The 11,814-nt window shown below is 48.2% G+C and overlaps 1 protein-coding gene across 4 annotated transcripts in view; it reads left to right on the forward strand.

Moving 5' to 3' along the window:
• The window catches only part of LOC147610123 (phosphoglucan phosphatase LSF1, chloroplastic), a 104,557-nt gene extending 94,024 nt beyond the window's left edge, over positions 1–10,533 (forward strand). For 2 of the 4 annotated variants that reach the window (XM_086786778.1, XM_086786779.1), the window contains exons 9-10: positions 7,895–8,045; positions 10,268–10,533. In XM_086786778.1, the coding sequence (XP_086642904.1) occupies positions 7,895–8,045; positions 10,268–10,390 (274 nt within the window). In that variant the 3' untranslated portion in view covers positions 10,391–10,533. The remainder of the gene's footprint in view (positions 1–7,894; positions 8,046–10,267) is intronic. The other 2 variants (XM_086786777.1, XM_086786781.1) reach the window with 2 other exon arrangements.
• The last annotated feature ends 1,281 nt before the right edge of the window (positions 10,534–11,814 follow it).

An 11,814-nucleotide genomic window follows, 5' to 3' on the forward strand; every position in this document is an offset into this window, starting at 1 on the left:
GCAAGCAGCCCGGTACTCTGCCTTTGTAGACGACAAGGCAGTAGTTGGCTGCCTCTTGTTGCTCCATGAAATAGCTCCTGAGCCGAGGGTAAAACAATAATATGATGTAGATCTCCTCCCCAATTTGTGTCACTCCAACCGTGGAGTTTGACTCCATCTGTTGTTCCTCCTCTAGTATCATAGAAGAGTCCAAGATCCTTCGTACGCTGCAGAAACCACAAGATCCGCAATCCTGTGTCCCAATGAGTCTTCAAGGGTGTCCTATAGAAATGAGCTCAACAGTCCCACTGGGAAGCTCAAGTCCAATCTGGTGTTTAGCAACCAAATCAATGAACCAAACCGCTTCCGAAACAAAGAACCTACTCACAAGGATCATCAACTGTAACTTTGGTATGCCAAGTCCTGGAACCTGTTGAAGACCATACAAGGCCTTCCGGAACCTGTAAACCCACCCCCTCTGAACCCGGAACCTCAAAGCCTGGAGGATGGTCAACATCCACCTCCTGTTGCAAGTCACCGTCTGCCACTTGCCTGGCTTTCCTACAAGTCCTCTGGGAAAGAGCTTCCTCAATTGCAAGAGGCTCTTTGTCCTGGGCTGATATGAGACATCAGAGCATAGTTCACTTGTAAAGTCTCCTCTAACTGACGAATGCAAGAACTGGAATGTTCCTGCCTACTGCTGCCAACAGCTCGCAAGCCATCCACCATCTGGTTTGGGAAAGCGTGCTGCAGCGTATCCACATTTAAGTGGTCATGACGAAACTGCCACACATCACCTAACTGAGAACCTGTAAGAGAGAGTGCTGAGAGTTTGTAGATCCCATTCTCCACTCTGCCTTCCCATACAATCTGGCCTGTCGCTTTGTCCTGGAGAGCAACAAAATGCTCTTCAAAGTCCACCCGTACACCAGTCTTGCAAACCTCATGCATTGACAATAGATGAAAACCAAGAGATGGGACGAAAAGAACTTGGGAGGAATGCTTCCCCCCTCTGCCATCAGGAACGATCTCTAACCTATCCTCACTATGAATAGGGATAGTGGACTCGTCACCAATCAAGATGTTACCTATGTGCCTCCGAAGATCTTGTAATAACTCTTTGGAAGGAGTCATGTGCCTGGAAGCACCACTGTCTAGAATCTAGTCCCAAGTGTCCCTAGTGGTGAGTCCAACTGTCTCTGTGCTCGAAGAAGATGAAATGCCGGTGTCCATAATCTCCAATTGCACAAAAGCCGGAGTCTTCATAGTTATTGCTGAGGAATCTGCACCCTTCTCGGTGCTCCGCTTAGGACATTTTCTCCAATAATGGCCTTTCTCGCCACAATTGTTACATGTCCTCTTTGCCTTCAAGGTGTCACGATCCAAGTCGGGCTCTTGCTCGGAAGGACTTCTCTTGTGAAGACTTCCCTTTGCCCTTACTGCGGCCTTGTGACCGCTGGCGAGTCAAGGCCTTAGAACCTCCGCCCTGTGGAGGGTTTGTAAAACGCTCTTCCTGGTCCAAGACCATAGGCACAAGCTCCTCCCATGTGATGGTGCTGAGCCTGCCACCGGTGATCAAAGAGGAGTAGAAAGCCGAGTACTGACACAATGGAGTGGGGGCAGGGGTGGTATTTATACCACCCCCCTATTGTTGGTTGGCCAGCTATAAACCGGCCGACAATAGCCAGAAGTCCACGACTAGGAAAAAGTCCTCCAATCGGCCATGACACATCTAGGTGGCCAGAACTTATAGCCCCCCCACAACCAGTAAAATAGGAAAATACGGGGAGATGGGGAAAATGAGAAAAGGTACAAGGCGGGCACACCCACAACAAAGGCCCTATGTGAGAACGATGGTACAGACAGGAGATGACTGCCTAACACCTGTCTACAGGATCACACCAAGTCCACTTCCCCGGGTCCCACTGGAGGCGCGTGATGGGCCGGCTCTCTCAATCCATAAACGCCATAGTCTCTCCCTAGCCACCTTGGCCGGTGGTGGGTCAATATGCCACTCATGTGCATGGAATCCGATTAGCCTCACCCTCTGTAGTGTGCATATCCCTTGAAGTCCTCCAAGGGGGGCTCTGATCTCATTAATCTACCATGAAGTCCAATCAAAAAAGTGAGAAAGGTGGAGCTCTCATCCGTGCCATGAACTGCCAGGAGAATATCATGCTTGGTAAACACTCTCAGCCATAGGGTCAAGTATCGAGATCAGCCACTCTCGAGGAATGGCTAGAATCGATGTCGAGGCGGAGTTTGTCTCTACCCTGAATCCCAGTCAGGCCTCTCTGCTAAGCCACTGGGGGGAGCCGTCTGAATGTAAGCTAATCTCCAAGGGATCTAGCAGGGCCCGTGCTCAGAGCTCTCCAGTATACATGAGGCCGAGCCCCTAGCATGTGACCACTAGGTGAACGGATCAAAGGGTTCCAAATCAAGGGCCATTGGCGACTACTCCTTGGAGGATACCGGAACAGATTGCTGGAGTGTTGGCCTGAGGTGATCCCAAGCTCGTAATAGACTAGCCGCAAATCTGTCCTCAAAAGCTGGGCGAAAGATCCATCTAGTGCTCTACAAGCCAACCCTCCCTCCCCTCCGCAGACTCCGTGTATGGGCGGATATCGTGACCAAGAGGAGATCCTTCCAATGCTTCCATGGCTCGCTAACAATCAGCTTGCCCGGAAGGGCACGGCTTTGAATGGCAGGGTTGATTATGCTCAGGCCCCCTCTGTGGCGCGATTGTGTGATCACTCTCCAAGCCACCTTGGCCAAGGCAAGCCTCTCGTCACTGCTAGCCCACAAAAAGTTGTGGATCGACTGCTGAACCTGACCAATGCAGGCCGGTGAGAAGGCCTAGCAAGAAGTAATATACCACATGGTGGCAAGAAGAACCTGGTTCGCCCCCACCACCGGGTCAGCTAAGGAAAGCCTCGCTGAACTCTAGTATAGAATCTTCTTCTGAATGCTAAAAAGAAGAGGGGCTAACTTCTGTTTTGGTGAGGATGCCAAGCCAACCCAAAATCCACACGACTTGTGCCAGTTGATTTGCGCTCCTAATGCACGACAAAAAATCTCTATCGCCTCTACAAATCTCTGAAGATTCCCCACATCTCTTGATAAGTATATTGCTATGTCATCTGCCAACTATGAGTCTAGTAGCTACCCCTATGCATGGATAGGGACACAATCCCTGGAGCCCAATCTCTTGAGCTGAGAGAAAACTGCTCATGGTCTCAACAACAAATAAAAAGAGATAGAGTGCTAGAGGGCAGCCCCGTCGGACCGAGTGAGAAAGGGGAAAATCTGTCACATATGGCTCCCTGAATGAGAACCTCACTATGAGAGGCCGAGTAAAGTCCGGAAACTCTACGGATCCACTGCTCCTGAAATCCCATTTGGCACATTGTCCTCTCCAGAAAGCCCCAATCAACTCTATCGTAGGTGAAACTCAAAAGCCAGAAGGAGCACAATGAGAACTTGTTGGCGCATCCTGGCCGAAGCTGTTGCCTCCTAGAAAGTGGAGATGTTGTCTAGAATGCTTCGATCCTGAACAAAACCTATCTGAGTATCATGAGTCAAGTCGGGGAGGAAGGGCTGAAGTCTTCGGTTGATGGTGTTGGCCAAAATCTTGTAGGGATTCCAGAGGAGGGTGATGGGTCTTCACTTTCTTGCTCATGGAATCCAGCCAATTTTCTTTGTGCTACCTTCTGTAGTAAATTGCTAAATCTCACCTAGGCTTGCATCCAAGGTGCCTGCGGCAAATCTTGAGAGAAAATCCAGCCCCTCCCATATCTGCTCTGTCGTGTTGCATATCTTGGAGTCTTGCATGAGGCTGTCAGGGATTTGAGTGCTCAAGTGCTGTCCTGACTCTAGGGATCCGAGAGAGAGAGAGAGAATTACTAGAGCGTGATGAGAGAAAATAGTGCTTGCCAAAATACCGATCATGACCCTATGACCGCAAGCCCACTCATCCACATAGAATCTATCAAGTCTGGAGAGATTGTGACCGGTGCTTCTCTTGTCAGACTTCAAGAAGCATAGACTCTCGAGGCTGTGTTTCAAACTCTGGTAAGTGCCAAGGTCCTGCCTCCTAAGAGCTAGGATCAGCTCCTCCCATGCAGAGTACTCTGAGCAAGAAAACTATTACCATGCCTCCTTTGACTCTATCCTGTGCTGACTCTATCATGTTAAAGTTCCCACTCATACACCAAAAGTCGGCCCGATGAAGGGATTGGCGAACTTTAATCCAGAAGGTGGTTGTGCCTCTAGTGGCGTTTGGAGCATATACATTTAAAAAGCCCACACAATCCTTGCCAATCTTTATGGTCACCCGTTGAGCCCGGACCAGTGTCAATGATGCGTGAGCCAACAATTGCGGGCAAGAGCTACTCGCTGACAGAAATACAAACTCCCCCCTACGTCCTGGAGGTGCCAAAAGAGGGAGACCAGAAAGTGTGACTCCTGCTTGGTAGAATCTTCCCGTAGCGGCTGTGGGTATGTCCCTCTGAAAGATAGTGCTCATGGAGGAAGAGAATATCAATGGGTTCCCCAATTGCTGCACTATGAAGATCTCCTCTAAGGACGTCACACCTCTAAAAGCACTCCGGCCTCCCCAAACCCTAGATGTTCCTTGAGGCAATCTGCATATCTAATCTTTGTGGGAAGCGGGAACTATCAGAATTACCCTCCACTCGAAGAGGCTTGGGCATAGGTTTCGACGGGGAGTAATCACAGTTAGTCCTAGGATGAAGACACGCCAGGTGGGCGTGGATCCTGTCCTCCATGTGACGCCACTTTGTTCGAGTCCGGGAATAACCATAATCTGGGCTCCACTTGTCACAATGCAGGTATTTGTAGGAGGGGGGAAGGGGTACTACTGTAAACGGGAGGGCAATTGTAACACGGAAATCTTATCAATCATGAAAACTGAAAATACACATAAGCATGCCAGATAAAAGAAGATGACAACTCTGCACAGTACACCACACTAGGGGCCAGAAGATGGGCTGACCCTCACCCCCCCCCCCTTTCCCTCTCCCGCTTTACGGTTAGATTACCAAAAAGGAGTCTGCTTCCAAATACAAATTCACGGGTGCCCAGGGATTCTCCACTTGTTAGCACCTATCTCTTCTAGTACAATATGAAAGCAAAAAAAAAAAAAACATATATGCATAATTTGTGGATGATCTTTAGCACAAGAGGGAACTTCCGGCATCAAGCACATGCAGGACAACTATGGACAGCCCACTCCCACATCAGCACGGAACAAGTCGACCAGCCTTGGTCGACTGTTGTAATCCATTGGCTGCCCTAGAACCTTAGGGGGGCCACCTGGCGACTCTGGCAAGAGAGCCCTCACCGGAGAGACGGCGATGGTCATCTCAATAGGCTCCTAGAAGCGACGAATCAAGTGGTGGATTGAACTTGTCAGCTGCCACCGCTTCAGTTTTGGCACGGCTAGAGGGGAGCGGAAATGCTCTGGAGGTTTCAGAGTGGGGTCCGAAGAAGACGGGCAGGGGGAGCTGCTGAGGGGAGAGCCCGAGACAAAGGTTTGGGGGGGGGGGGGGGGAGATGGTTGAGGCGTGGGAGAATGAAGAGGAAGGGAGGAATCCACAAGGTAATGGCCTCCAAACATGAGGGGCTGGAGGTGGGTTCCTTGAGGTAACTTTGGGGGGCGGGGGGGGGGGGGTGCGCCGTCGGGTGGTTGTTGAGATAAATGCTTGAAACGGTTCTCTGATGAACTATATCCTCCTGTGCTTTGCCAGTCTAGCGCGCTCGGCGGTGCCGTTGAGCTTTGGAAGTTGGCTGGTGGCTCCGTCTCGAGCCAACGGCTTGCCACTCTCTGGCATCAGTATCAGTCGTGGCCGGATCCTGGTGCTATGCTGCCTGGGGGCTAGCTTCCCTCCCACCCCCCTAAAGAGGATCTAAGATGGGACTAGTGGGGGACCACTGGGGGTGGTCTTCGGGACCGACGACAAGGACAAGCTCTAGCGAGATGCCCCATCTGCCTGCATATGAAGCATTGGCCTAGGCGGCCAGAGTACTCTACTCTCTACAGAATAGGCGCTCCTTGGAGGCAAGGAAGAGAGATGGCATGCGGCACTATCTCCGGAGAGGCTATGCAGATACGAAGGGATGGAATCCGCCCGAGCAAGAACCGAAGTGGTGGTGGAGGGTGATTCCATCATTCTCCCGATAGCACCACCTATCACCGAGAGGAGAGGAAGGTATTCCTTCCTAAGGCGAGGGAAGCATACTGTCATGGTATGGAGTCCTCTTGGGGGCTCAAGACTAGAAGAGGCCAAAACTTGCCGGCACAAAGAGCTGCTCGAGAACTGATAACCGCACTGAAGGGGGGGAGGTGAGAAGGGGAAACGAGGAAGGAGGATGGGGGAGGAGAGAAGGCAGACGGGAGGAGGAAAAAAAAGGGGGGGGGGGGGTGCAGGATGAGAGGGTGCAGGCGAGAGGAAAGGGATTGGGGCAGCATGCAAGCAAGAGAGAAGGAGAGCGGAAGGGGCTGCACGCAGGCGGAGGCTGGCAGAGGCGCTAGGCTGCTGGGCAGGCAGGCAGGGAGAGGGTGAAGGTGGACAGGATGCAGCGGGGGAGGGGGGGTGGGGGTGGGGAGGGTCTCACAGCTCACTTTGTGCTCACAACATCTTCCCTTTGCAGCTGAATATTACCTGCATCACCTCTCTAATCTAAACTTGTTGTAATCATAACTAGAACTAGCATATGTCATCATAACTCGCATTGTAAACCTACTGGAAGTAAGAACTACGGGCAAAGGGATATTAAGGTCTATTTAGCCCTCCACATCTCCTTTATTTAAGGTCTATTTAAACCTACTGGAAGTAAGAACTACGGGCAAAGGGATATTAAGGTCTATTAAGGTCTTGAGTGTTTATGGTGGTTCTTCTCTTGGCAGCCTATACCTCTTGTATTTCCGGGTCTTCATGTGGGGCCTTTAACTCCACAGTTTCATCAGAGTTGCTGAACTTGGTGTGTGAAGGCCTCCATTTTTGAAATTTGTACTTCACGAGCTGCCTCATGGCGTTCATTTTGCAAAGTAGTGGTCCACCACTTTACTTGGTGTAAGTTTGATTGTTGCAAGTTAACTAAGCAAATAACCAAGTCTAAGGAAGTAGAACTGTTATACCAATGTAACTGGCAATGTGTATCTTGGAGAACATAATCCTCTGCTCAATTAACAATACATTAAATCACAACAGTTTTGCCATACGATGATTAGCAACCTGATTTTTTGCAAAATTGGTCATAGGCTTGCTGCTTAGTAGCCTGGTTCTCACAAGGTTGGTGATAGGTTTGCCACTTAGCAATTGCCACCTAGCAACTCTCTGCAGCTTTATCAAGGGCCTACTTTGTCTTCATAGTCTTCAAAGAATCTTTTAAAACGATTTTCAAGAGCCTTCGACTCTTCAAAGCATATCCAAAAGAAATCCACCAAATTTTCAAAAGGGGTTTTCCAATCAGCCTGGACAGCCTCCTAGCAAATTCCCAAGAGCGCCTGCACACTACATCTCGGTAATATCCAGAATAATAATTCAATTGAATTATAAGGGTTCGGGTTAATACTTACCACTTGCAAGACCCAAGCACGCACACCTTTTGGATCTCAAGGCATCCCCAGGTTCTGTAGGCATTCGCAGGCAATAAACCTAGGCAATGTCCACACCGGGAAACAGTTCACATGCACAAATTATTTCCCACAAGCTAGGAGGGCATAAACAAAGTCCAAGACATTCTTCGATCTACCAAAGCTTGTACCAAATAAATCTCCAAGCAAGGGGTCAAGCTCGTGACACTCAACCCTATAGTGTGATTGCAGATCATGTAGGTCATCTAATTAGTTTGAGTTGTATTGTTTTTTTCACATCGCTTTCTATGTCTATAGGTATTACTACAAATTTATTGTTGGAGGACAATGGAGACATTCTCACAGTCTGCCGACTGAAGTAGACAGATGGGGAAATGTGAATAATGTCATTGATGTCGGAGCCATTGCCACCACAAAATTTAATGCTCCAGCTCGTTCAAATATCAAGGTATGGATGTACAAAGCATTTCAAAGCTGCATTTTTTTTCAGACCAATTATTTAGCAGCTTCAAACTTCGGTCTTACCGCAGGTAGTTATGCCCTTTTTAAGCATACTGAGATGATTTTGCACTATCACAATTGATAGAATTTGGGTATATGCTCTCCCAGTTGTATTTGTGTATGTACGTGGCAGAGATTGCATTATGAGAAATAAATGATGCAGCTTAAAAAGTACTGTCTAGTGTTTGAAACTACAGTTAAGATTTTGTTCTTGTCGATGGTAAGGTGTTGGTTGAATGCACTTCATACAACTTTCACGAACAATTTTGTTTCTCTTTCGACTGGTTTTGCTTTCGTCTTGGAAATTTCATTGACATGCACTTCTCATTAACATGAAAACATTCCCAAAACTCCTTTAGCCTACTGAAGCCAGGAATAGTAGTTTCACATTTCACCTTCATGTAAACAAGTTTCAGCCCTGGAGTTCTTGCACTTGTAGATCCTTGATCTAGTAATCCTAGATCTCCACACGACTATAACTGTGAAGAACTAAACAGATGTCTCCAGTTCTACCCAGTAACGTTGATTTGGCTATAGACTCTTTTAAGTAAGGTGGGAAAACAATCATGCAAACACAAAGAGTAAGAGGGATGCTTTATGGAGTTAAAGCAAATACGCACCACTTCCACCCCCCCCCTTTTTCCGTGAAAAAAAGAGAGAGAGGATATCCTTCTGTTAGTCAAGAAAAGAAAGGTCCTTATAAAATGTGAATAGGCAACTGTGCCTCGGGTTGAGGGGCCAGATAATCTCGTTGCAGCAATGGGTCTGTCATCGGCTTGGGGTGTGTCATCTGGGCTCGAGCAGCGGTGGCTCCTACTCAGTCCCCTTGGTGAGATGGTAGAGGACCTCCCTTCTTGTGAGGGGGAGGGGGCGGTGAGTGGGTCAACGGGGTTTGTCTTGTGCGGGATACTAGGGGCAGGGTTGCTCTGTCGTGGCGGCTATGGTTATCAGTGTTGATGCGCCCATGTAAGGTGGCCAATCTGGTGATACTTGAAGGACTGGCTTTGGAGCTGCAAGAACTCTCATCAATGGAGAAAATGTGTCCTGGCAAGGTGAGGAATTGCAAACTGCTATGGGAGGTTCTCCAGAGATGGGATGATTAGTGCGAGGGATGTGAGTCTGGCAGCTTGGGCCGTGGTGGAGACTGTCCCCGGTGAGAAGTGGGGACTAAATCACCTGCCATTCGCGACACCCATCTGCAGGAGAATCTCATGGTACTCTTTGGGGAGATTGGGGAAGCAGATGGTCACCATAAAGCCGGCCAAGGGGCAGACTTGAAGGTGAAGGTTTGCTAGCTGTGGGACTTCAACCCCCACCTTTTGATTTTGAAAAGTTTGTTGAAGGCAGAGATGCTTGTTGCTGCATCAAGTTTTATTGCCTGTGTCTTCGATCTTGTGGTTGTAGACGCATCGGGGCCCTGTGATAGCACTACTTTCTCTTGGGTAGTTACAAGGTCTCTTTTCTTTCAATTAATTAGCCACAGGTGGCAGTCAGCATATGATTTGATGAATGCCCTTCCTGCTAATCTGGGGATGCCTCATTTATTGGGCCCTGCATTGAGGTTGTCAATTGCCTCCATGCTTATTGGTGTTGAAGCTCGACTGTATGGGAATCTGCAGAGTCACCTTTTACCTTATTTCTTCAAGACTCGGCAGTGTTGTGTGTTTTTCTTTGCAGTTGTACTCGTCAAGTTCTTGTTGGGATTTGGTGGCAGTTAAGAGCAAATCTAGATTCATTTGATGCCTCTTTGATAGACTTGTGATTCAATCAAACCTCACTACCATAGACGGAATATGTTTGCGAAGTATCCAAGGCACCCGTCTGAGGTTTACCTGTCTCTGCTCCGGGTTTGCTTCGGTTTACTCTGCTGCTTCGTTAGGCTTGTGGAAAGCCTGGCTTGCCATTGAAAACTCATCTCCATTGCAGATGATTGGAGAATGGATCACACAGCGCATTAATTTATTGCAAGGTAGTCTTTCAGCTAGGTTACATTGCAATACTGGCTGGTAACTAGATTTGTCAAGAAATTTGTAAAAGCAGACTGGGCACACGTTATAACTTGTAAAATACAGTCTGTGAACAAGTAGCTTGTGTGTCGCGGCCGCGGGGGGGGGGTGTTGTGGGGATGTTTTTTATTTACTGATAGCATGTGGTTTGTGCATTTTGCAGGCTCTCAATAACATAAAAGTCATTGAAAGATCCTTGACAGAAGATGAAAGGTTTACTCTTGCTTTTGCAGCACGTAGGATGGCCTTTTCCATCTGTCCATTAAGATTTACCTCAAAGCCATGAAAGAATAAGAACTTTATTGTTGCTACATATAATGGCATTATGTGAAAGACACTATGACAAAAACTCTGAATAAGCAAAAACTCTGAATAAGAACTTTATTGTTGCTACATATAATGGCATTATGTGAAAGATATTATGACAAACTCTCTTTCTCTCTCTCTCTCTCTCTCTCTCTCTCTCTCATTACACATGCATGCACACCCGCGTGGCACGTACACACTTGTTTGGTGACGTCTATTTGTATGTATGTTACAGTTAGCAGTCCCCAGAAAGAGGACATGCAGCTACAACATCAAAAGATAGCAATGTATGACAAGTATGCAGGGTAATATACATCATGGGCACGCAGACAGTCGAAGAACTATTGTCGCAGAGACGCCCGAAAGAAGTGGTATTTAGCTAGAGGCGGATCAGCAAATACTCTATGGTTTCTGTCTTTCCATAGAGTCCAAAGAGCCCAGTAGCGAACCCAAGTGAAAAAAAGATCATACCCCTGCCAGCAGGGAGAACTCCAAATAGCCAGTAAAGCTTGTTGAAGGAAGCACTGGGGAAATGTGCGTGCAGAAGCTGCCGAAGAAACTGAAGGAAATCATGAGTCTCAGGGCAATGCCAAAAGAGATGGGCCATGGACTCCGGCAGGGCCATACATCTGTGACAAGTTGATGGGCCGATGTGTCTGCGTGCCAAAACCTGTCCAAGTGGGAAAACCCCAAGCATGACTTTTCCCAAAGCATGACCCGCCATAAGAAAACTCGTTGGCAAAGTGGCAGTTTGCAAGCCCAGAGATGCCGCAATCTTCTTTGCCACCAATGTGCATCATGAGTCATAGACCAAATGCGATTTGCATGATCTGAAATCCAAAGGGGTGGCAGCAAAACCTTATACAACTTGGTTACCGTAACATCCGCTAACAGCAACGGACCGCAGCCTGGATCATCAGAGTAGAGGGCCCAGTCCTTGAGTCGATGCGTAAGCTCAAGACGGGGTATCGGCTGAAAGTCTTGGAGCATCTGTGAAAGTGCATGCCAAAGGGAGCGATAGTGCAGGCCCAATCCAAACTGTCTGACTGCTGCTGGAAAAGACAATGCATTTCCTGCATCATCAAGCACATCACCCACAGTATGGATCCCTTTTGACTGAATAAAATATGAACGTATGGGCTCTTGCAAAGGCAGTGGAAGTGCAAACACCTTCGACCAATGCAAGCTCTCAGCACGCAGAGAGTTCCCATCAAGAGTGTCCCGTCCAGTCTATTTAAGATGAGAGAGAACGTGTTTCCAGTCAGAAAGCATACGGGTCACAAAAGGGCATCCCTTAACTCTGCCATCAATGTGTCCAAGAAGGAAATCCCATTGAGTTGGCCGCCAGTAGCCAAAGGCAACAGCAGTCAAATGTGAGAGCAAATGGCGCATCATGACAGCCCA

This window comes from Cibotium barometz, chromosome 50 (genome assembly GCF_041138505.1).
Source record: "Cibotium barometz isolate CiBa-2024 chromosome 50, ASM4113850v1, whole genome shotgun sequence".
Lineage (NCBI taxonomy): Eukaryota > Viridiplantae > Streptophyta > Polypodiopsida > Cyatheales > Cibotiaceae > Cibotium > Cibotium barometz.